This window comes from Brassica rapa, chromosome A07, assembly GCF_000309985.2.
Source record: "Brassica rapa cultivar Chiifu-401-42 chromosome A07, CAAS_Brap_v3.01, whole genome shotgun sequence".
In the NCBI taxonomy this organism is placed as follows: Eukaryota; Viridiplantae; Streptophyta; class Magnoliopsida; order Brassicales; family Brassicaceae; genus Brassica; species Brassica rapa.
Genome location: NC_024801.2, coordinates 16,476,947 through 16,501,863, shown reverse-complemented (window position 1 = coordinate 16,501,863; position 24,917 = coordinate 16,476,947). Strand labels below are relative to the sequence as shown.

General features: G+C 38.4%; 5 protein-coding genes across 6 annotated transcripts; 2 read left to right on the top strand and 3 right to left on the bottom strand.

The window, feature by feature from the left end:
• Positions 1-1,940: 1,940 nt before the first annotated feature.
• Positions 1,941-4,602, bottom strand: LOC103850119 (tryptophan synthase beta chain 2). Its single transcript, XM_009126833.3, has 6 exons — positions 4,315-4,602; positions 3,827-4,151; positions 3,457-3,673; positions 2,843-3,380; positions 2,517-2,615; positions 1,941-2,403 (listed from the first exon to the last, which is right to left on the bottom strand). The coding sequence occupies exons 1-6, from the start codon at positions 4,382-4,384 to the stop codon at positions 2,150-2,152; spliced, it is 1,503 nt and encodes a 500-aa protein (XP_009125081.1). The 5' UTR covers positions 4,385-4,602; the 3' UTR covers positions 1,941-2,149.
• A 277-nt stretch (positions 4,603-4,879) lies between these two features.
• Positions 4,880-9,320, top strand: LOC103850118. Its single transcript, XM_033275507.1, has 11 exons — positions 4,880-6,311; positions 6,484-6,581; positions 6,657-6,743; positions 6,863-7,169; positions 7,257-7,399; positions 7,477-7,668; positions 7,774-7,858; positions 7,928-8,090; positions 8,167-8,280; positions 8,362-8,459; positions 9,103-9,320. The coding sequence occupies exons 1-11, from the start codon at positions 6,228-6,230 to the stop codon at positions 9,151-9,153; spliced, it is 1,422 nt and encodes a 473-aa protein (XP_033131398.1). The 5' UTR covers positions 4,880-6,227; the 3' UTR covers positions 9,154-9,320.
• A 4,180-nt stretch (positions 9,321-13,500) lies between these two features.
• On the bottom strand, positions 13,501-15,348 carry LOC103850378. Its single transcript, XM_009127121.1, has one exon. The coding sequence runs from the start codon at positions 15,346-15,348 to the stop codon at positions 13,501-13,503; it is 1,848 nt and encodes a 615-aa protein (XP_009125369.1).
• A 1,106-nt stretch (positions 15,349-16,454) lies between these two features.
• On the bottom strand, positions 16,455-23,223 carry LOC117126494. Of its 2 annotated transcripts, XR_004449096.1 has the most exons (3): positions 22,315-23,223; positions 20,883-22,242; positions 16,455-20,804 (listed from the first exon to the last, which is right to left on the bottom strand). XR_004449096.1 is itself a non-coding variant. In XM_033274601.1 (2 exons), exons 1-2 carry the CDS (start codon positions 23,191-23,193, stop codon positions 21,514-21,516), a joined length of 1,608 nt encoding a protein of 535 aa, XP_033130492.1. In that variant the 5' UTR covers positions 23,194-23,223; the 3' UTR covers positions 16,455-21,513. The 2 variants fall into 2 exon arrangements, 1 of the variants encoding a protein (XP_033130492.1); XM_033274601.1 differs by having other exon boundaries at positions 16,455-22,242.
• On the top strand, positions 17,508-18,947 carry LOC117126844. Its single transcript, XM_033275999.1, has one exon. It carries the CDS (start codon positions 17,508-17,510, stop codon positions 18,945-18,947), a length of 1,440 nt encoding a protein of 479 aa, XP_033131890.1.
• Positions 23,224-24,917: the final 1,694 nt, after the last annotated feature.

Here is a 24,917-nt window from a genome sequence, read left to right as displayed (position 1 = left end):
ACATAGCCTTCCTCACCTCTTCTCATCGTCCACATAGCTTCTTCATACTCTCTAATTGCCCACATAGCTTCTCACACTCTCTAATCGCCCACATAGCCATCTCTCATCTCCCACATAGCTCACACAAGCTCTAATCGCCCACATAGCCATCTCTATTCGCCCAAATAGCTCACACAAGCTCTAATCGCCCACATAGCCATCTCTAATCGCCTACATAGCTTTCACAAGCTCTAATCGCCATCATAGAGTGGCTCTCATCACCCACATAGCTTGCACAATCTATAATTGCCCTCATAGAGTGGCTCTCATCGCCCTTCGAATCAGGGGCAAAAAAGGAAGGACAGACGACCTTGGAGGCATATATAAGAAGAGCCAAGGCGAGGAGCACGGGAGACAGAAAAATTCACAGTAAACTTAGCACTTAGAACAATTTATGCAGTTTTCATTTCGTTATTGAGCTGCGACTCAACTAGGTCTTAAAGTCTTAGGTGATTAGAACTATAAAATACGCTAACAGCTCTTACGACCGAGGCTTTTTTACCTATTGTAACGCTCATACGCGGATTTGGAATAAGATCATTCATACTTTGCTCTTTATTTCAATTTATTTTACTATGTCTGTTTTACGTAATTTGATGACTTGACATTGGTTTAGCAGGTTTCTGGGACCTCAAGAAAAATAAAGGATTCTTTGATTTCCTCCGTTCATTGAAAATGACGGTGTAAATTTCGGTTCCCACGAGAGTGCTCTATAAATGTTTTACTTTCTAAACCTAACATAAATTCTGTTATAGAATATGCTTAAGTAAGCTACAAATATTTCAAGACGGCGCCATTTTAATCCAAGGAAGTTCAGCAGTAGCACCAACAAATTCAGATCCTGAAGCTGAAGCAATGGCCATCCTCTTTGCAGTTCAACATTTGAACGGACTTGCATATCATTTTTTTTTAACAAACCATGCATTACTTAAGAAAACATAACAAACTTTAGCCACGAAGGCCATAGTTTCCAAGATCCTGAAGACTTCTTTTTGCCAGAGAGTCAGCTTCCAGATTAAAAGAGCGAGAGATAAACTTAAAGGAGATAGAATCAAAGCTTGTGCAGAGAGCAGAGATATCACTAAGGACACTCTGAATTTCCACTCATCTGCTTCGGGAGTTGATGCATTTTATGAGGATCTTCGAGTCTGAGCGGATTTTCAGCGTTTTGAAGTTCCTTGCTACTGCATCACAAAGTGCAGCTTTGACTGCAAGAGCATCCAAAAAAAGAGCAGAAGCCACATGAGAGCGGTTTGCAGAGTTGGTCAGCGACCATCCATCTGAGGGATCCCTAAAGACCCAACCCATTCCTCCGTAGTGCGTTGAGACCTGCCACGAAGCATCAAAAATACATTCCATACCAGAGATAGTTGAATCATAGTGTATGTGGGCTCTCGCAGGTGGGATGGTTTTCTGCATCTTCAAAGATTGAGCGGCTTGCAAACTCCGGGCTTCTAGTGAAGCAGAGGGTACCACCTTATGCTCCTTCACATGACTCTAGTAGATTTTATGCAACTATTTAAGAGTTTGGAACCATCATCTATAATTGGACAGCATGGCTTCCACTTCAATCAACCAACGGTAATGGTCCAAGATATAGTTCACTTATCCAAGCTCAATGCTTTTTTTCTTTTAACCTACAGAAAAAAAAGAGTTTGGAGTTGATAAAGGCTAATGAATGTAGCGACTTGTTCGAAGGCCATCTTTTAACTATGTTCCTAGAATGCATGTACATCAAGTTGATCAATTAGCTAAGAAAGCTAGGTTAATTAATCAAGGATATGTAATAACCTTGCTCAACTAAAGGCCATTGTATTAATTTTCTTGATCAATGAATGAAAATGTTCACGAAAAACTAAAATTCAATTCGTACTATGCATTTCCAAAAACAATTGGTAATATTTTGGAACAGAAAACTAAATAAGGTATTATTGAAACTGTCTTTAAATGATCTGTGAGACATTGTGTCCATTTTTGAAGTCGCTACCACTCTCTCACTCTTTATTCAAAAGTCATGGGAATGCTCTAACTTATTTCTTATTATTATTTTTTTTGATAAAGATGCTCTAACTTATTTCACATGCCTGGTTCAAAATATGGGGATTTGGAGCTAAACAACATGAGGAACCTTGGACAAAGACTCTCGTATCTTGTCTTCACTGAATGATAAATCCACCAATTCGCCTTTTAGATACTTGTCATAAGAGGAAAGGTCAAAGTGGCCATGACCACACATCGCCATTAGTATCACTTTTGCTTCTCCTGTTTCTTTGCATCGGAGAGCTTCTCTTATGGTTGCTGCAATGGCGTGAGTTGGTTCCGGCGCTGGTATTATCCCTTCCGCTCTTGCAAACTGAATGGCACCTGCAAAGAAAATTAGATTAGGAAGTGGGAACTACAGTCAAATGCAAATATAAAAGGGAGTAAAATTAACAAAATATTAATTTTCGGAATTGAGAGTTGAGATATTGTGTCACCTTGGAAACATTCGATTTGAGGAATTGAGATTGCTTCCATGAAACCTTGTTCATAAACATGTGAGATCAAGGGTGCCATCCCATGGTACCGTAATCCACCTATCAAAACAGTAGACAAAACAACAAAACAGTGGAAATCAAGAATCAAGAAAAACAAGAATCAAGGAGCATGAGGCTTAAACGCTTATTACTTGCATGGAGAAAGGAAAAGCGGATAAGAAAACAAGAATCAATAATCAAGAAACAAAGAAATGAAGCAGCAAAGAGCTGGAGAAGCCTTAGGGTTAGTGTATTCAAGATCATGGGTTTAAAATTTAATTTATTACCGGCATGGATAGGATCAGGAATGAAGTCATGTCCTAAAGTATGCATCTTCATCAGAGGAGTCAGTCCAGCTGTATCTCCAAAATCATAAGCATAAACTCCTTTGGTCAAGGAAGGACAAGCAGAGGGCTCAACAGCTCTTATAACAGGGCTGATATTGCCTTTGAGTTTCTCCCGGATAAAAGGAAAACTCAAACCAGCAAAATTTGAACCTCCACCAGTACATCCTATGATCACATCAGGCGTTTCGCCAAAATCTTCCATCTGCTTTATGCATTCTTCTCCAATAACCGTCTGGTGTAACAACACATGGTTCAGTACACTTCCTAAACAGTACTTTGTATCCTCGTTCCTAGCTGCAACCTCAACAGCTTCTGAGATCGCAATGCCTAAACTCCCCGGGCTTGATGGGTCGGATTCAAGGATTTTTCGACCCGCCTCAGTGAGATCAGATGGAGATGGATGAACCTTTGCTCCCCACGTTTCCATCATTAACCGGCGGTATGGCTTTTGATGGTATGAATTGGCCACTTGCCACACCTACATAGCATAAAAGAAACAAACACTTTACAAAACTTAAGAAGGCAAGACATAGCTGCAAAAGCTTTGTACTTACTTTGCAGTCAAGTCCAAATAGACTAGAGGCAAAGGCTAAAGAACTGCCCCATTGGCCAGCGCCAGTTTCAGTCACAACGTTCTTGACACCTTCTTTCGCATTGTAATAAGCCTGAGGAACCGCTGTGTTAGGTTTGTGTGAACCAGCTGGGCTACCACCTTCATACTTGAAGTAAATCCTTGCAGGTGTCTGAAGAAGCTTCTCCAATCTCTTTGCTCTAAACTCAAAGCAAGACTCGGGATTATAAAGAAGAGGAAGAATCTTCTGTATTTCTTTGCATCCTTATACTATTCTAATGTATTCATTTATCACTTTCAAGTGCATATCATAAACATAATAAAACGAATTGAAGGAAAAAAAAAACAAGAACCTGATTAGAGGAGTTGGACGCCAGAGCTTATAGATTTCAAGAACTTCTTCAGGGATGTCGATAAACCTCTCTAACGTTGCTTCTTGTTTGATTAACTCATTAGGGAAAAGATGAGATAAATCTTCGGGTTTGATTGGTTCGAAAGTCTTGGGATGCAAGGGTGGTGGAGGCTTAACAGAAAGATCGGCAATAAGATTGTACCATTGATTTGGAATCTCAACAGATGAGCTATGATTAGATCTTAAAGCTGCTTTTGCTCTTAAGCTAAATCCATTTGAAACTCTTGTTGCTTGGTTTGACTTTCTTTTCAGAGTTAAGTCATCACCTAATCAAATCAAGTTCGACCTCAAGACATCAAGCACTTAACTATGAAGCTGGAGCTTCAACAGCAATTAATCAAGAACCAGAAACATATAAAGAGCTTAAGCAACTGAGATGCCATATTCTTTCTTTATTCACAAACGAGTTCATATTAAAGTTATATGTACCTGTAAGGAAAACTTTAGCCGAGACTGGTCTGGTGAATGGGTTTGGTGGCAAAAGCAACTGAGATGTCATTTCTTTGCAACTTTTAGCAGAATTAGGAATCAGAAGTAGAGAGTTTGAGTTTTTAAGAGTGAGAGAAAGTCCACAGCTCGGTGCAACAAATGAAATAAATAAAGGATACTCATGAGAAGACTTCCCCGGCACCCGACGGTCAAGGAGTATTTAATGAAATTTCCAAATTTTTTGAATGCTATTTTGTTTTGTCTTCTCTTTTTCTTTGTTTACTTTTTTTTTCTGACATCTAATATTTAATTAACGTTGGAAAAATCAATCAGAGTTCTGATCCGCTACAATCAAGTGAATAACATGCTCTATGCTTGCTACCTAAACAAATTAAGATTTATCATATTTATTTCAACAAATTTTAATATATTTAAAATTTAATTTTAGTTTTAAATTGTATTGTATTATGAGGAACACATTTGAGAAACTTTATCACTGCGGATGCTTTAAGGTGTGGAAAGTTAGATGAACTGAAAGAACTGAGCTAAATTCAGTTAGAAGATATATTTATATTTAAAACTATCACCTATATTTTAATTTAAATAACTAATATCTTAGATACAATTTATAGATAGAATATTTGTATCTGATAATATAATACAATTGATAAACAGACTGCAGTTTATAAATAGAAAAAAAAATTACAAATAGAATACAATTTATAAATAACATATGTACAGATATGTTTATATGAAAATATCCAAAATAACTAAAAAAACAAACTATCCAAAATTATCATATCCAAAATATCTGAAGTAAGCAAAATAATCTGAAATTTTTAGAAATTTATTTAGAACCATCTGAACTATCCATTATTTTACCGAAGTTGTCCGAACTGAATTAAACCATGATTATTTCAACTGATCAGAACCGGATTTTCATCAGTTCTTGAATTGATCTTAAACACTATACTCAAAATACTAGATACCTTAATTAGCAAACTTGAATCAAAACAAATCCTCAAATGAACATGTCTAATATTAGCTATGAGAAGTGGTTATTCAATAAAGTATTTGAACTAATTTGTGTTAAGAAATCTCATGGTACCGAAAATACGACACAAAACCAATAAATATACCAACAATTATAGGTTTAGAGCTTTATGATTTCACCACAGATTTTATAGCCCAAGCACATATCTGTGTGATTTTCACATGACACAACCATGAAATAATATATATTTTATACTGTAACTTTATAAAAGGAAGCTACATTATGATTAGTATAAAATGTATAAGATCACTGAAGATGTATGATCAGAGCCGAAATAGTTCATTAAGTGTGAGATGAACTACAACATAGAGAAATAATGTGATAAGTAAGACGTTGAAGGAGTAGAACGGAAAAAGAAATAGATTTTTTTGTCAAGTCAATTTTATTTAAAATTTAGGAAATAATTTAGGAAAAACTTTTTTCATTAATAATTCTTCAGTATATGAGGAAAAATGAAGAATGGCTTGAAATTCATGTATCAGAAACTTGGCAATGGTTCATTTGTTAAAGAGTATACCATCTGAGGAATGAAGAATTCATTTTAATATCTTTCTTAAAAGAGAGGTCACCTAGTGAGAATTTAGTAGTCACTAGTTTGAATAAAGGATTGACTAATTTTACTAAGGTATATAAGCTTTCTAGATTGGTCAACTTAAAAATTAAATTACACCCTAGCCCGCCATTACTAGCCTTCCATAAAGGTTTTGGTAGTGACGGAAAAGGTAAGAAATCTACAGATTTCGGATTCACATTATCTGAAAATAAAGCCACATAAACGAAGATTTAACATCTGTCTTCGTTTTGTTTTTCTTATTGGATTTACCTTTTTATTTTGGGTTTGGGTGTGTGTGTCGAGAGTATGGGTGACGAAATCATGAACAACATCTCTGAAACAATGATCGAAGCTCAAACCCAGATTAGGCAATCGTTGTATTGCCACCAGGTTCAAACATTTTTTTTAACTTTATGATATTAGGTTTGTTTGTGCTTCGATCAACCTATCTTCAATAGGCACTTATATTCTGAATTGCTGTTATCTTTATTGATCCGAAATTAGGTGACTTCTTGGTTTTCTATTTAGTCATTTTTTGAATCAGTGATCTTTGTGTGTTTAGTGTCATAAAAAGAGATCGGATATTGTCGGAAATTGCGTGACAAAGAGGCCAAACACGACATGTATGGTGAAGTATTGTCGTAGTTGCCTATGGAACAGGTTTGATTTGATGTTCTTGAGATTTGTATAATCTCTAGTGATTGTTTTATATATGACTACGGCTCTAATTTAAAGGTACAAAGAGATCCCAGAGGATGTTGCATCGAAAAAAGACTGGCTTTGTTACAGATGCAGGGGAATTTGCGATTGTAGTAACTGCCTGTAAGTCTAAATCATTCATTACATTTTGATTTTTTTTTTTGTCAAAAAGGACTGTGTACATGTTTTAGGGCTCACTTTGTAAATTTTAAGAGAAATTAAATTTTCTTTTTCTTTTTCAGAAAGGAACAAGGTAAGAAGCTGACTGGGTTTCTTAGAGAAAATGGTTCCAGCTCCGATGCCATTAAAACCCCCAAAAATGCCAAACGCCAGCTGAAGTTGAATGATTCAAGTGAAGGCTACAACGAGGAGAATCCCGCAGCCGGAAAAAGAACAAAACCCATTCTCAAGAAGAAAGAGAAGTCTCAGCTTGAGGAGGTTAAGCTACCTCAGGGCAGCGAGTCAATCACTGTCTTCGGCATTGACTTGCCCTCTGAAAATGCTGGAAGAGTTCTTCAGTTTTTGGAGTTCTGTTCGAAATTTGGAAAGGTGTCTTCTATGTACTTTGGTTTTTTTCTTTAACATTGGAAGTGTTTGCTATATGCTCTTCTCTAATGCATATGACCTTTTGAATAGGCTCTTGGCTTGAGAGGAGGGGAACCTCAACTTGTTGTGAGTGAGATTGTATCCGAGAGAAACACAAGGAGCCATGAGCATTCTACCCTCACCCAAATGATAATCCAATTATTGACTCTTATATTGGTAGACACAGGAGACAAGTACGTATTGTTTTCTTGGAAAGTACGATTTTTTCTTTGATACATAACTGATTGATATCATTTTTATGATAATTTAGATCAGTTGGCCTGAGTGCATCAGATGATAGGTGGTTCAATGTTCTTGGAGACTGTTTTGCCCAATCCGAAGTTAAGCTTGATGACTTCCCTCCTGAGATGTTTCAAAAAGGCATTGCTGAGTATGAGGAGATGGGTTCATCGCAAAGGCTGAAACTTTTGAATTTCTTGTGCGATGAAACGCTTAGCACAACGTAAGTTATATCGTAATATATGTATCTGTATATATATATATATATGAATCAGTTTTTCTTATTTTTATATGCTTGAGAGTTAACATGTTGTAAACAATCTTTCAGGGTGCTGAGGGATTGCTTTGCTAATCCTGAATCTGTTGAAAAGAAAAAGGAAGCAAAAGAAAAGTTGAATGCAGCAAAAGCTAACGTAACCGTAAAACCTACTTAGGTCTTTACAATTTAAGTGACAATTCATATTAAAACCTTTTTGTTGTAGGAGCAAAAACTATATCAGAAGTTAGAAGATGAGTTCTCCAAAGCTCAAGCAGAGAATAATGGGGTTGAGTTGACAATTAAACAACGGCTTGCAATTGTATCACAAATGGAAGCTGAATCTGAACTAGTCTTTGCCGGAATGCAAAACGCGTTAAAAATGCAAAGTATAATTCTGAAGATCATGTGATTGATTGTTTATAACAATGGTTTAGGGGCTTATTTTTCTAATTGCTTTCGCAGAAGTTCAAGAATATGATGATGTTCTTAGAACCAGCCCGGTCGGATTGGATGACAATGGTCTTACTCTCTGGAAATTGAAGTCGTACAACAAAGAACCAAACATTTTACTTCAAGGTGTGAAAAATATAAACAGTTTGCTTGTCTTAACAAGTATTATGTAGTAATTTTTGTTCTCTTACCATTGTTTCTGTGCAGACTTGGGAAGCTGGAGTGACGTATGTCCTCATGAAAGGTGGTTTGCGTTTAGCCCTGAGCAAAAACCACAAGTAGAGAAGTATATTGCTTGCAAAAAGGTAGATCATTCTCTCTCTCTCTCTCTCTCTCTCTCTCTCTCTCTCTCTCTCTCTCTCTCTCTCTCTCTCTCTCTCTCTCTCTCTCTCTCTCTCTCTCTAATTATATAATGTCAAGGAATTTATTAAGGTTTGTAGGCTTCTAAACTAATTTTAGGTTAAAGAATTGATTAGAACTTCTTAGGTTTAAGATTACTTTGGTGAATGAATTCATTAAAAACTGTTTAGGTAAACGAATTTATAAACGCTTTTTAGGATTTAAGTGTTCTTTATTAATCTCAAACACATCTTCATCTATACAATACTTTACATATATATACACTTGCAACTAAAGCATTTATCCACAGACTTTGGAATCAATGCCATGGTTTACAGTCAAATACTAACTTAGCATGAAACTGTATACAGTCAAATACTAGTTTCGCATTAAAATGTACTGTGATTTTCTTGAACTCTCAAGACATGTTTTGTTCATGGGTTTGCATTTTCAGCTTTGCATATCATTTCTTCTTTTGAATACTATGTTTGTGGTGTGAATAAATAACTTATTTGCATTTGAACTGTACTTCGAATGACGCTAATTTGTTCATGGGTTTGCATATTCTGATTTGCATCTTAATTTTTCTTTTGATTTCTAATTTTGTAGCAAGAAAGGCTTCTCAAAAATTGGAAGGGAAATACTGCTCTCGAGTCTTAGTGATAATTTGTCTTGTTCTGCAAGCACATAATATAAAAATGATTATGATAAGCAGAAGTAAAAAGGCTGACTCATTTGGATATGATTTGTTGTTTTATTTACATTTCTGAACACCCAAAAAACTCGGTTTCGTAATTTCTTTTTATCTTAAAAAACTTTCAGACTTTTTTCATATGAGACTATTGGACGTGAGACAATTGGTCGTTGGGAATTGTTGTAAGATTTATATTCTGTAACATTTCTGATTGTCCGAAAGTGAATAGATTCTATAATACTTTTTTTTTTTTGAAACACAACTTATATTAAAATCATCAAGGCAGGGTAGGTGTAGCCATTAAAGCCAGTTCAACAGACAGCACATGTTTTGCTAGCTTATCAGCCTCAACATTTCTCATACGAGAGATCCAATTAAAGGAAACACACTCAAAAGACGAAGCTAAAAAAACGATATCAGCAAGAATCCCATAGAGACCTCCCATCGACGATCCCGTTTTAAGCGCTTTGATCAGCACAGCCGAGTCCGATTCGCACCGAATTCTTGCGATTCCTAACTCCTTGCATTTTTCCAAAGCCTCACGGAGAGCTAAAGCCTCAGCTGCCAAGGGGGTGCTCACATGGTGAGCTGAAACAGAGTAAGACGAGACTCTGTTCTGTGATTCCACAATCCAGCTCAAACCTGCGGTCTGCTGAGCCTCGTTCCAAGCCGCATCCGTCTTGATGAGATAGCAGTTCGTTGGTGTTGTAACTGGGGGATTTGTCTTAGCAGTTTGTACCGATGGCAATGTTTGACAAACTCCCCATTCCCGAGCCAAAGAAATGGCTTTGGAGAGCGTTTCAGCTGCAGTTTGGGCCTTCCCATTGAACACTAAATTGTTTCTTGCAGTCCATATATTCCATAAGATCCAGGGAGCTAGCGGACCTCCTGCTACCCCAGATGGCGGGAGATTCTTTCTCATCGTCAGATCGATCCACAGACTTCTCAAAGCTATAGAATCATTGTACTCAATGCTTGGGAAAACAGGGGCAGAATACCAGACCTGTTTCGCAAAAGCACAGTGAAAGAACAAGTGATCTATAGTTTCCGGTAAGTTGCAGCGCTTGCATAACCCATCTACATTGATTTGTCTGGCACGCAAAGCCTCGCCTGCAGGAATTGCTCCATGTATTGCTTTCCAAACAAACAGCTTAGTCTTTGGGGATGATTTCAAATTCCAGACCGCCTTCCTCCAGTCAAAGGATAGGTATTCTTGTGATATAAGTCTGTGTCCTAGTCGGTTGGTGAGGGCCGTCGCATACCCCGTCTTTGTGGTGTAATTTCCGGATTTTGATCCCATCCAAGAAAGCTTATCTGGAGCTCCAGTTCTGCTCGGTTTGAGAGCTAAAATTTTGGTTTCCTCAAAAGGAAGGACCAGCTGTATCATCTCCAAGTTCCAGATTCCACTATCGGGTAATAAAAGATCAGATACTGTGAGGTTTTGATAATCCGTTGGGGCCGGTCCCATAGGCCTTTCTGGGGCAGTGCAACTAAGCCAAGGCTTATCCCAGATATTGATGCTCTCTCCATTGCCCACTTCCCAACTTGCATTACTCATGATAACATCGCGCCCGGAAAGGACTCCTCTCCAGCCATGGGAGATGGCACTTTTCGCTGTGACAGTGAGTATATCCTCCGTTATGCAGTACTTTTCGATAAGTATGCGTCCTAGTAAACAATCCGGGTTGTTTATGATCCGCCATGAGAGTTTAGCGAGAAAAGCTTGATTGAAGCTCTGAATGTCCCTGAAATCGAGTCCCCCTTGTTGTTTAGGTCTGATGAGTTTTTCCCAAGCTATCCACGCCATTTTCTTGCTGTCCATACGGTCGTCCCACCAGAAACGAGTAAGAGCAGATTGGATCCTCTTGCAGAGAGAAACCGGGAGCTCAAAACATGACATAGCGTGGGACGGAACCGCTGAAAGCACACTCTTGAGCATTGTCATTTTTCCCGCAGTTGACAGGAATCTATTTGACCATCCCCTCGCCTTTTGTCTGATACGATCCACAATGGAGGAGAACAGATTACCTTTGGATCGTCCAAAATGTTCCGGTAACCCGAGGTACTTCCCGACGCCACCTTCTTTTTGTATTGCTAGAGTGTTCTGCACTGTCGATTTCAGCGACCGTGGTGTTCTATGGGAGAAAGAAACAGAAGACTTCTCTGTGTTGATCGATTGGCCAGAAGCCTCTTCATATCTTTTAAGCAGTTTGCATAAAGACTCACTGCTCTCCTTACTGGCTCGGACAAAAAACATCGTGTCGTCCGCAAATAGAAGGTGATTTACTCGAGGAGTCCCTCGAGCAACCCGAATCCCTTTGAGAGATCCATCTTCTTGTGCTTTGTTACATAAGCCCGAGAGCACCTCGCTACATAGTATGAATATGTACGGGGAGAGTGGGTCACCTTGACGGATACCACGACTCGGTGTGACTCTTCCTCTAGGCGAGCCGTTAATGAGGAAGGAGTACGTAACAGTAGACACGCATTGCATGATCCAAGCAATCCATTTGGTGTGGAAGCCTAATCTCTGAAGTACCAGCCTTATGAAATCCCACTCTAGCCTGTCATAAGCCTTACTCATATCCGTCTTGACTGCCATAGAGCAACGCTTCTCCGCATCTGACGTTTTGAGGAAATGCAAAACCTCATGAGTAATAAGTACATTATCGGATATCGCTCGCCCAGGTACGAAGGCAGACTGATTTTCCGAAACAATACTCGAGAGAAGCGGTTGCAGACGCTTAGTGAGTAGCTTGGATATGATCTTGTAATACACATTGCATAAAGCAATGGGCCTATACTCTGATACACGCTGTGGGCTGGAGATCTTGGAGATTAACCGAATATGAGTCTCATTGATCTTGGGAGGCAGACTGTCAGAAATGAAGAAATCTTGAATCTCTTTCACTATGTCTTTTCCAATGGAGTCCCAGTTTGTGTGGAAAAAACTAGCGGAGAAACCATCGGGGCCAGGAGCTTTATCCGCATGAATCGAGAAAATAGCATCCTTGATCTCTGCTGCGTCCGGGATGGCTATAAGTTTGTTGTTTGTCTCTTCAGTCACCATTGGTGATAATGCATAGCGGACTGTCTCTTCTCTGTTCCCATCCATCGCTTTGAACAGATCATGGAAGTAGCTTACGATCACTTTCCCTATTTGGTCTTCTTGGTAAACCATGTTGCCCTCCACGTCTTCTATAACAGAGAAACCATTTGTCCTCTTTCGGTTCTTCGCTGTGGCATGAAAGAAGCCGGTGTTGCGATCTCCAAGACTCAGCCATAAAAGTCTGCTCCTTTGCCTCTAGTATTCCTCTTCAGAAAGGTATGCATCATTAAGCTCATTAGAAACCTTTGAGATATGGGCGGCATTATTCTCCGGGTCAGCCAATGCCTCCTCCAGTTCTAAGCGTTTTTGTTCGATCCGCTCTCTACTGTTCTGGTATTGTTGTTTACTCCATTGGATCAAGGCTGAGCGAACAAGTTTTATTCTGTCATTGACAGAGATATTTAGTTCTGCCTCCCAAATCTGTTTGACTAACTCTTTAACTGCATGGTTATCCTTTAACCTCCTATCATATCGGAAGAGACCTCTTCTCTTCTTCTTGTCGGGCTCGAAGAAAGACAATAAAGGCTTATGGTCAGACCCCTCGTACGTCAGATATTGAGATCGAGCAGTTGGGAACATCTCCGCCCAATAGCTATTAGCGGCCGCTCTGTCCAAGCGACAACGGACCAAGTAGGTATCATCGCCGGAACCTCTTGTTCCTCGCCAAGACAGGAAGTCTCCTGAGTGGCGCAAGTCGTAAAGGTCGCCCTCGGAGTAGAAAGATCTCATGTCGATGAAAGTGCCTTCCGCACGCTCTGGCCCTCCTTCTTTTTCCGAGTTATTAAGCAAATCATTGAAATCGCCAGTTACAAACCAAGGGGCATCTCTAGCCAAGCTCCTATCTAACAGCAGGTCCCATAGGGCTTTTCTTTTGGTTTATCAGTATCTCCATAGATGAAAGAAGCATAAAAAATTTTCCTTTCAAACTCAATACAAGTGTCAATACAATTTGCATCAGAGTTTAGAATCTGAAGCTTTATCTCCTGCTTCCAGAAAAGAGCTAGACCACCCGCTCTGTGCCCTGAAGGTGGGACTAGGTGCTGGTTCTCATACTGCAGTTGCTCCGTCTTCCGCAAAACGAAGCTGTCGGGATTTTTTGTTTCCATGAGGAAAAGAATGTCTGGGAAGATGTCTCTCTTCATCTCCTTTAGACGACGAACTGTCCGGGGATTCCCTAACCCCTGACAGTTCCAGCTCGCCACTTTTAAGGACCGAGAGGAGATGGATTTCGAAAATCCATCCTTCGCTTCGAGATCGCAGGAACCATGTTGCAGATAGGTTGGTCGTCAGAGTTTGCTGAGCTCCCTGCTTCCCGAGAGTTTGTCGCTCTAGCTCTAGCGTTCTGTTTCTTTTCCTTACCCTCCGCTGTGTTCAGCTTTCTTCGTACCGGCGTAGTCTTTGTTTGTTGGGTCTTCCTTTTCCTAGAGCTAGAGCCGGCTAGTTGGTTTGGGCTGAGTTGAACCTTGCGGATTCCAGGTGGACGACCCGGCTTTCGCTTTACTGTAATCTCCTTCTGTTCCCCTGGTCGCCTTGTTGGCTTAGTTTGTCCAAGTCTAAGTGCAGCTGGGATCCTTCCTTCGGAAATTGTGCCTTCAGGGGCAGAATTATCCCCTAAGTTTATGTTCTCCCCTGTTTTCTTGTGTACCATAGGTGAGCCCAGCCTAAGAGGAGCTGGAATTCGCTCCGCAGAGAGGTCTTTCTCAGCCGTAGTTTCTTCCCCGCCAATAAGTGTCTCCATCAGAGCTGCTTTCGAGGCTATACGCAAAGCAGACTCTTCCATCCTCTCCTCTGCTAGTCGCATCCGCTCTCTTCGAGCTGCACTTTCCGTTGGATCTGCAACTTGTGTGTATTGAAGCATAGCTTCTCTTACTTCCTCTCTGGCTACCTTGAGAGTTTCCTGTGGAATATGAGTTTGTCGTTCCAAGTTGAGATTTGAGTGGTCGGGGCTCAACCAGTTCTCATTTGATCTGTTTTGCTCTTCCCTTCGTGTCATGGAGCGACCTCTATAATCTCTTCGATCAATATCATCTCGCGGGGGTCGAGAGGAGACTTCCCTAAACTGATAATTAGGCTCCCTCGGTTGGGATGACCTACTACCATAGCTTCTTTGTCTCTCTTTGGATGCTTCTCTAGAGTATCCTCTGCTACTTTTGTCATAGCTGGAGCGATATCGACGTCTGTCATCTAGGGTTCTTCTCGCATCATATCGTGGGCCTCTGGGATCAAAACTACGTCCCCTTCTATATTCCTCCCCATTGGGGTTTGATGCTGAGAAATGATAAACATCAGAATCAGCTCTTCGAGTTTCCCCTTGATTCAGAGAGCCCCCTTCCTCATTGGTAACTCTGTTTTTTGCTCCAGTTGCTTTAGCCTCTCTGTCTTGGTGCTTAGCAACTAAGCAGTCTTTAAGTTCATGGTCTAAACGGAGACACTTGGAACAATGTCTCTCCAGTTTTTCATAGACAAAGGTTGCAGTAACCTCATCGCCATTATTGTACTCGATGACTGAAGACTTTATTAGCGGTAAGAGACCATTTATTTGGACTCTCATCTTCATAGAAGTTTTTGTAATCTCCAGCTTCTCAAAAATTCCTAAGTTGCGTCCCAGGTCTTCCACAGTTTCTTCTCTCCATAAGTGGATTGGAATACCTTGAACTTTGATCCAAAAAGGAATTAAAGCTGGAAATTCTTTGGATACTGTTGGCTCCCATCTCTGGACAATAACCATCCATCTAGAGTAGTGGTATGGTCTTTTCTCAAGAACTGCTAGAAGGTCCTCCTCTTTCTCAAACTGGAACTGAAACAAACCGTTTCCAAGATCTGCTCCAACTGGTCTGGTATCTGACTTCCAGAGCTCAGTGAAGAAGGGGATTAGAGACCAGACCTTTTGAGCTGTTTGGTTCGTTACCCTACCAATCAGCGTGAGGGAGAACTTTTGGGGGAGCGTTGCATTATCTGGAGCTTGGGCTCTGACAGAAGGTTTCCGGGGAGCTTGATAGTAATCAGTAGCAAGGCCTTTGCCTTTGTCTTCCTTAGATAATCTTCCAGTCATTGAGCAAATCACAGTGCTGAACTCTCAGCTGTATCTTAGGGTATTGGATTTCTAGTACAGGAATCCCTGTTTCAAAGTTTTTACACGGTTAAGATTTCATAGTGGAGCTCTCTCCCGTCCCGTCATCGACGATTCCGGTGAAAAGGTGGCTGGAAGCGGTCCCTCCGACGGTCGTCGGGGGAAGAACCCGGAGGTAAAAACTCGAGGTTGCCTATTATCCAGAGGTCACTTCTAATTCAGGCAACAATTTGAAAAAGAAGCAGAGAATTACAGCGGTTAAAAGACAGAATCAGTAAGAAAAGGGGGATGTCGGAAAGGTGATTGTTTTAACCCGGAAGGTGAAAGCTCTTGCTTTGTAAAACGTGCCTGGGAGAGTTTTTTTAGTTAAGTTATATTCTGATATAACCGATTAGATTCTATAATACTTACATTAGTATTTTTGGATTAGTATCATTTAATTTTTTGGGAAAACTGTTTTTTTAGAGCAAAAAAATAGTAACTTTGTCCCTTTAGACTAATCTATATTTTGTGTCATATTTTCCTATAATACCCTTTAATATTTATGAAAATAATTTTAATAAATAGTTTTACAAACAAAAAAAATTTGGAAAAATAGTAACATTTGTTAAAATACCTATATGAACTTAATGGTATATTTTCCAGTTATAAAAAAGTTAAAATTATAAATTTCAGATTATGTTCTAAAAAAAGTAGAAATGACATTCTACGAAGTAGAAAACGAAATCTACTTTTTTCATTGAATCTACAATGTTTAGAATACGTGATCTACGTAAATAGGAGTATTCTACAAATATGTAGAATACACATTCCGCGCTTAACCTACCATTCTAAAATTCTTAGAAATCAAAATCTACACATTAATCTAATTCTAAAACATGTAGAAACCGACTTCTACAGATTTACTATAAATCTAAAACATGTAGAAATCAAATTCTAAAAATTACTATAATTCTAAAAAACTGTAGAAATTGATTTCTACATATTAGTTGTATTCTACGGATAAGAAATCAGTTCCTAAAAATATGGAAACAAAATATTTGAGAATATTCACTTTTATATTTTTTAAAAAAATCGATTTTGTTAAAAAAAAAAAAAAACGAAAAAGAACAAAAAAAAAACGACAAAAAAAACCTTGGCAACCTTCTTCGCCGTCTTCTATATTCCATTGATTGTTCACAAAATTTTCACAAAATTTTCACATTATTTCTACCATGATTCATGTCTATGCATCATGTGGTGTTTGGGAATTGGTTGTATCTTCAGGTTGGAGTTTTAATGTTGATAAAAAGAAAGGGGGAAGGTTACTTGCTTTGGAATTGAAGTCTTCTCTGGAAGAGTTACAGAAAATTGTTATAGAGGATTTTGGTTTTGAAGAAACAGATGCTGATTTGGAGTTGAGTTACCTTCCTATTGGATTGATCAATTCATCAAATTGTCCACCAGTGATCATTGGAAACTCAAGGCAAGTTCAAAATTTTCTAGGGTTTTGTAAGAAGCATCAGTCAACTCAATTGTGTGTCAGCTATAAAGCAAAGCAAGGAAATCCAAATAAGATCGATATTGATCTTAATAAGATGCCAACTGATGCAAGTACTAGTGAAGAGAACAAGCGAAATCCTTGTGACATTGGGACCGCTTCAAATATTGTTAAGGGGGCTAAGCATAACGAGAAGAAGAAAGGGAAGATGAAGCAAAGTGAAGTTGATGGAGATGATTATGATGCTGACAAGCATAACGAGAAGAAGAAAGGAAAAATGAAGTAAGACGAGGTTGAAGGAGATGATGATGATGCTGAGAAGATCAATTCTGAAAAAGAAAACAGAGAAAAATTGGCAAAGAGTCAGGTGGTCGAATTGGTTAAGACGGGAGATCTTTTCCTCAACAAAACAGTTTTGAAAGCGAGGTTTGAGTTATGTGCAATGAAGCATAACTTTCACTACACAGTTACCAACTCCAATAAATCAGTTTGGTGTATTAGATGCGCTGATAAGGTGTGCTTTTGGGGTGCTCGAGCTGAGTGTTTGAAGGGCTCCACATATTTTATTATTAAGAAGTATGTCGGTGTACATTCCTGCGCACCTTCAAACAAAACCAGTGCCGGAAGGACAGCTTCAGCGAAAACGATAGGCAATCTGATAATGCATAAATATGAAGGTATCAAGGAAGGGCCTAAAGCGAAAGATATTGTTCAGATTATGCGTAATGATTATGGATGTGAGATCTCTGATTCTTTAGCATGGGATTCCCGTGAATATGCAGTCAACGCTGTTAGAGGTATTCCAGAGGAAAGTTATGGGAAAATTCCAAAATATTTGCACATGCTGCGAGAGGCCAATCCGGGTACACATTCCTCTTACAAGACTGACGTCGATGGTAGATTTCGATATCTGTTTATAGCGTTTGGTCAATCGATCAGAGGCTTTAACACAGTCATGAGGCGTGTCATTGTTGTCGATGGAACATTCTTGAAGAGTAAATTCAAAGGGGTGCTACTGGTTGCAACTGCTATAGATGGAAATTCAAATTTATATCCTATTGCATTTGGGATAGTAGACTCTGAGAATGAGCAGTCTTGGGAATGGTTTATGAGAGAATTAAAAGTTGTTGTTGCTGATGATAATGGTTTGGCTTTTATTTCGGATAGACAAGTGTCAATAGGGAAGGCACTGGAGAAAGTGTATCCGCTAGCGAGACATGGTATTTGTATTCATCATTTGTTGAATAATGTGATATCATATTTCAGGGGGAAGGGATTAGCTGGGTTGATTTCTAAGGCTTCAAAGGCTTATAGAGTGGTTGATTTCAAGAAGACGTTTGCTCATGTTTGCAATATCAGTCTAGCAATTGGAACGTATCTTATGGAAGCAGATGTCAAAAAGTGGGCTAGATGTCAATTTCATGGATACAGGTATGACATTAGGACAAACAATCCTGCAGAGTCGATAAATTCTGCGTTGCGTTCGCCGAGAGAGTTTCCCGTAATTCCTTTGTTGGACAGTATTAGAGAAATGCTGACACGTTGGTTTTTTAAGCGTAAGAAGTTGATTTTAAAGCACACCCACCGTTTGACCATAGATGTGGAGGAAAAGATTGATAGGAGAATTGGAAAGGGGAAAACTTTCAGAGTTTACCCTGTAACCGATAGCCAGCTGCTTGTTAAAGGTGACACAATTGACTGCTTTGTTGATTTGGACAAACGGACTTGTTCTTGTGGGAAGTACGACCTTTCGAAAATCCCTTGTAGACACGCAATAAAAGCTGGTTTCTTTGTTGGTAGAGAACCATATACATTGACTGATTTTTTGTATACCACGGGAGCTTGGAGAGAAGCTTATCACGAAAGCATAAATCCCATTTCAGTTCCTGAATATGGTTGGTCTGTCCCACAAGTTGTGGAAAATTCTGAAGTGCTACCGCCTGAGACAAGAAGATCTCTTGGAAGAAATAGAAAACGCAGATATGAAACTGTTGAAGACAAAATCCGATCATCACAAGGATCACAGGCGGGTCAGTCTCGTAAGTGCAGTAGATGTGGTCTTGGTGGTCATAATAGAGCAACTTGCAAGATGCCAATATAGTGGATTTGTTTGCTGTGTTCTTCACAATTTAGTGAAACTTTTCCAAACTTCTTTTGCTTGATTTCTAGTAACTTTGTTTCTGTTTGTGACAACTTTGTTTCAGTTTTAAAGATTTTATTTGCTTGAATATTAGTAACTTTGTTTCAGTTTGGGAGAACTTTGTTTAATTTTCATGCCGTATTAACTTGGTTAGAAGATCTGATTCAATCAATCCCTTAATCCAAATTTTCGGAATTTTTTTTTTAAATAAGTAACCCTAATTTCTTAGAGCTATATGGAAAATCGTCACTAATCATCATCCTAACACACGATTTAAGCCAAAACGACTTAATAACACTAAAATTTCACTTTTTGCTATTTAAATTTCGAACTATAAAAGTGGAGATAGAGTTTCATACCTTCACAGATCGACCGAAAGAGTGGTAGATTCGGAATTATCTTACGAAATCGTGTGGGTTAGGCTCAAGAATCGTCCAAATCGGAGTTAAATCGAGAGAGATAGGATTTATGAAGGGGGTTTTGATTCCATTCTCTCAAGAAAAATTGGGGAAGAAGATAAAAGTGAGGTTTTGATCTCACAATCACGATTTTATGAGTAAAATCGTGTTATTCCGGTTCAATTTAAGTGGGTATTAAACCGGATTTAACCGATGAAAACCATAAAATATACTTATCAGGGTGCGGGATCGATCGATCCGAAATACCGATCGATCGATCTGAAAGCGATCGAGCTTTGCTGAACGAGCGTAATGGAACAGGTCGATCAAAAGTTGCTGCGCGTTTTTTGTTTGTGTCTGCATAATGCTCAGGGTGCGGGATCGATCGATCTGAAATACAGATCGATCGATCTGAAAGCGATCGAGCTTTTGCCGAACGATCGTAATTGATAATGTTGTCTTTCATTTTGTAAGATCAAGTACTGTATATAGAAAAAAACCATTATAACACAAACTCCTAAAATCATTACAAAATAAGTTTAAAAAAGCATAACCAACAATAAATCATAAATCATCAATCTCAACATACTCGGCAGGCTTACTACACTTAATAGGTTCATACTTTGACATTCTCTCAATCAGTTCTAGATCATTAGCTGCTTCCCATAGATCCCACATAATCTTTATCCGAGCTCCCCAGATGTTCTCATCATTCACCATAGATATGTCCAACCCAAGCACGTGGCATTCGATGTGTTTTATAGTGTACACACCACAATGACATTGAAGTCGGTTAAGACCACTCATAGGTACATAGGAAACATTGTACGGAGTGATGTGGAAATGCTTCTGTATTGTCAATGACTGCACGGCCTTGACAATCCGAGGAATAAGCTGCGCGAAAGCTTCCACTTCCTTGATTTTTTTTTACCCCCGCAGTCAAACACCTGGATATTCCTAGTCACAAAACTGATGCATAAAGCAATCCAATGGTTGCAATTGACCCAGACAGGAACGTACATCCAATCCACATCGACATTCCACAACATCTGTGTTTTTCCATGGGAAGGCAGTTCACCTTTACCGTATTGCAGTAGTAATGGATCCATAGTGTATTTCTTAATACCCTTACAGAAATTCTGGTAATCCTTAGCAATGAGGTCGCTGAAGACGCATGTCATGAAAGCAACACGGTCTACGTTCCATCGTTTCAATGTTGTTCTTTCCCGGAAAACATACATTATAGCATCAATTTCCTACAAAAACAAAGACAAATCTATAATGTATACAGTAATATAATAGGTAACATTTTATAGAAATAACCAGTCGAATGCTTACGTAGTTTTTAAGCCAACTGCTGGCTGACATAATACGTCCGGCTAGATCACCGTCTAACATAGAAGGACCAATCTGTATAGCTCTGTAAACAAAATACAATGGTAGAGATGTCAATTATTAAGACAATCAACCGAATGATATATACAAAGGAATAACATACGTTCGTGTATCTTGCCAGTCCTGCATCTTCTTAAAATCTGTAGGATGCACAAACACCAAGCAGCGATCAGGGAAATTTTCGCCGTCTAGCTCTATATCTCGGTCATCTAATCGGACCGCTGGCTTCTTCAATGATTTTTGAAGTTCCAATGAATCTGTTGGCTTCTTCAATGATTTTGGAAGTTCCAACCAATCCAATGAATCTTCGACTTTAGCTTGAGAAGGATTCAAACTTTTCACAAATGTGTCTAATGGAAGGTTCTTCATGCAACTTTCCAAAAACTCTTGTGTACCCATACTAAGATCACTAGCTGATGATTGAGTAACTTTTGCACGAGGTAAATTGACACACGAATCAGCAGTCTTTAACTCTTGGTTTTTTACAGCCTGTTGACAAACACGTACAATTACAAATTACACATACAAATTTCATGTTCAAAACAGAGAATAGACATAAACGCCAAGTTCGAAATCCATAATAAACATACAAACTTCCAAATACATATTACATTAAATATAGTGATTACATAAACGACAAGTTTCAAATACATATTACCGCCTCATTCCAAGTTCTAACAACCTAGCTTCAAAGACCTACATTCCATCGCCTAGTTCCAAGCTTTCAACAACTTTTAACTCTTTCTCTTAGTAGTTACCTTTTTCTTTGATGGAGCAGTGCCTTTTTTGCTGGTGCTAGGACCACTGTTGATTTTGGTCAAGCTAGGACCGCTTGCTTGATCACTCTTTCCCACCAATTCAGTCACCACTAAACTTGTCCTGAGCTGTGTAACCTCAGCCTCAATTTTCCCCAATCTGTCGGTTACAACGGTCTCAAATTGCTCAGTTCTCTCTGAAGCTGTCCTGAGTTGTGTAACCTCAGTCTCAATCTTACCCAACCTGTCCGAGAACTGCTGACAGAATTTCTCCCCAAAAGTAGTAAAAGAAGCTTGTACCAGATCCTCCAAGAAATTTTTCATATCTGTGTCAATATTTCCTTTTGATGAAGCAGCTAGGTGGCACAAAACATTCTTCTTCCTTGACTCTGCTCCTCGGTCTGCATGCTTTCTCTTGTTTCTTCCCGAAACATCAGTTGTGCCATCAACATTCCCTGCAACATGACTATTTTCACCTCTCTCAGTATCAGCTCTTTGATCATCTCCTTTCTCTTCGCCAGATTCCTCAAATTCAGAGTTTGTAGCTTCTTTTACTCCCCAAACATGATTGTTCCAATCATGTTTACTATTGATCATATCTAAAATACGATCTACTCTTTCATCTTTCTTCTCATCCTTCTGTACAAAATCAGTTGCCAAAAGGACCACTCCATCTATGTGGGATTCCATGAATGAATGCAAAATCCCCTACAAACAATCAAATCATTAGTAAAGTGAACAAGACAATAAATATTTTAATTTGAAAAAAAATTTGCATACGTTTTCTGGGAATAAGTTCTCAACACCAATGATATCTTCATAAGAACATTTTGCACATCCTCTCCAATTACCACACAGTGGACCTGTAAAATTTTTACTGACTTTTGTGCCACAAATCTCTCCTAAAGCAGGAACAGCTTCCATTATCCAAATTTGGAAACCAAACAAGAATCCTTCCATCAGATACCCCTCTTTCTGCTCTAATTTATGCCTTGTTTTATCAATTTGCTTCAGAAGGAAATCAAACGAATACAGACCCCATGGGTAATTCCGAAGCTTCTCCAAATCCATCGCCAACTTCATGTACAGATGCGGGATATTCACCTTCTCATCCTTTCCCATCACCACACCCATAATAACGCAAAGATATATCAGTCTCACCCTATCAACCCAAGTCCAGGTATTGCTCTCTTCCAAATGCTTCTTTTTTATGATCTGCAAATTTATTTTTCCATTTGTCTTTATCTGCTTGCTCCAAAAACCATTATCGTCTTTCCATGTCACTAGCCCACTGTTATTCTCTCGCTTCACTTTCAGACCAGTGACAGCATGATACTCTTGCAATCCAAAACGCATAGGTCTCCTAGCGAAAGTAAACCACTTCTCATGTCTCTTGCTTGTCATCAACTCCTTACACAAGAAAGAGTGTACCAACCTCGCCGAAAACTTCAGATCATTCTTCTGGATAACCATAATCTGTGAAAAAATGGGATCTTTCATAACTTCATCGAATTCTGGTTCCATTTTTTCTTTTAGCAACTCGAGAAGTTTTAGTCGGCAGCTGTTATTAATCTTCTTAACCTGAGGTTCCAATCCCTCACCGTATAAACGATTAGGCAACTCCAACTCCGTATCTGAAATTTGAAAACAATACAGCATATATCTATTAATAACAAAAACCTAAAATTCCTAAATCTATCCCAAAAATATGATTTAAACCATGATTGTGTACAAAATCTTCTCTAATCATCACCTTAACACATGATTGAAGCCTAAATATCTTAACTAACTCAAAAAAATTACCTTTTACCTTTCTATTTTCAAACTCTAAAAAGAAGTGGAGATAGAGTTTCATACCTTTGCAGAACAAACTAAAGAGTGATAGATTCGTAAAAAGCTCACGAAATCGTATGAGTTAGGCCAAATAATCGTCCAAATCAGAGAATTGAGTGAGTTAGGGTTAATGAACTTTGGGTGAGAATTTGATTTTCTCCCCCTTTGTTCGTGAATGGGAAATTAAGGGTTTCGTCCCAGAGAAATCGAGTTTAAAGAGTTGAAATCATGCTTAGTCGGTTCAAATCAAGTGGGAATCAACCCGGATATAATCATACAAAACAAAAAAAATCGATTTGGGATTATTTCCTGGGCACGGGATCGATCGATCTATCCTTAGTGGATCGGTCGATCTGTAAAGAATCGACCTTCGCCGATCGAGTGAAATGGACCAGGTCGATCAGTATATATTCCGCGTTTTTTTGTTCTGAATAATTATCGGGATCGATCGATCCACTGTAACTTGTAAAGCTGGATCGATCGATCCCGCTTGTCGAACTCATTATTTATCTTTTTAAAAAAATTACAATTTTAAGGGCATTACTGCCATTTTCGAAAAAATTAGTCTAATAGGACATAAAGTAGTACAGATTAGTCTAAAAGGACATAGTTACCTTTTTTTTGCTCTAAAAAAACAGATTTCCCTAATTTTTTTTGGGTTCGTGCTATGGAAATTGAAACATACTTGTTGTTGGGAAAAATATGAATTTACGATGGCGCACCAGAATAAATATTTCCTGCACTTGTATGAATTTTTAAGAAAAACACTTAAACAATGGCAAAATATAATATAAGCAATACAGTAAAGGAGACTAAATTTATTTATGTGGAGAACCCTCTCAATGTAAAAAGGAAAAAGTTTTTCCTCTTTGTATAAATAGTAAAATACAATCACGTCTTCTTTATTCCACACGAACAGATCAAAAGAACGTACAAAATGAAATCTCGAACAAAAGAAACAAAAACAACAAGAAAGCAATACAAGAGTTCAAAAACTACCTCAGTTCACTAGGATTCCAGAAACCATAGACTAATCCCACCATACAAATCCAAGATGAACAAGTCAACAACACATTTGCCAAATTTCAGCTCAGATATCATATTTATTTCAACAATTTCTTTTTTTTTTTAATTTAACTTTAGTTTTAACTTATATTAGTATTTGTATTATGAGAAATACATTAGGGAAATTTTATCACTGCGGATGCTCTAAGGTGTGTATAGTTACATTTACTGAAAGAACCGAGCTAAACTCAGTTAGAAGATATGTTTATATTTAAAACTATTAACTATATTTTAATTTAAATAACTAATATCTTAGATGCAATTTATAAATACAATATTTGTATCTGATAGTATAATACAATTGATAAACAGACTGCAGTTTATAAATAGAAAAAAAATTACAAATAGAGTACAATTTATAAATAACATATGTACAGATATGTTTATATGAAAATGTCCAAAATAACTAAAAAATAAACTATCCAAAATTATCATATCCAAAATATCTGAAGTAAGAAAAATAATAGATACCTTGAATTGATCTT

Bases quoted from the DNA above. Each gene is read 5' to 3' on its own strand.
- LOC103850119 (XM_009126833.3), bottom strand. From the start codon at position 4,384: ATGACATCTCAGTTGCTTTTGCCACCAAACCCATTCACCAGACCAGTC. The intron at 3,674-3,826 runs GTTCTTGTTTTT...CTTTGAGTTTAG, and splicing joins CGTCCAACTCCTCTAATCAG to AGCAAAGAGATTGGAGAAGC. The intron at 3,381-3,456 runs GTAAGTACAAAG...TATGCTATGTAG, and splicing joins TATTTGGACTTGACTGCAAA to GTGTGGCAAGTGGCCAATTC.
- LOC103850118 (XM_033275507.1), top strand. From the start codon at position 6,228: ATGGGTGACGAAATCATGAACAACATCTCTGAAACAATGATCGAAGCT. The intron at 6,744-6,862 runs GTAAGTCTAAAT...TTTCTTTTTCAG, and splicing joins TGCGATTGTAGTAACTGCCT to AAAGGAACAAGGTAAGAAGC. The intron at 8,460-9,102 runs GTAGATCATTCT...CTAATTTTGTAG, and splicing joins AGTATATTGCTTGCAAAAAG to CAAGAAAGGCTTCTCAAAAA.
- LOC103850378 (XM_009127121.1), bottom strand. From the start codon at position 15,348: ATGACTGGAAGATTATCTAAGGAAGACAAAGGCAAAGGCCTTGCTACT.
- LOC117126844 (XM_033275999.1), top strand. From the start codon at position 17,508: ATGCATAAATATGAAGGTATCAAGGAAGGGCCTAAAGCGAAAGATATT.
- LOC117126494 (XM_033274601.1), bottom strand. From the start codon at position 23,193: ATGCTGTATTGTTTTCAAATTTCAGATACGGAGTTGGAGTTGCCTAAT. The intron at 22,243-22,314 runs GTATGCAAATTT...GATTGTTTGTAG, and splicing joins AGAACTTATTCCCAGAAAAC to GGGATTTTGCATTCATTCAT.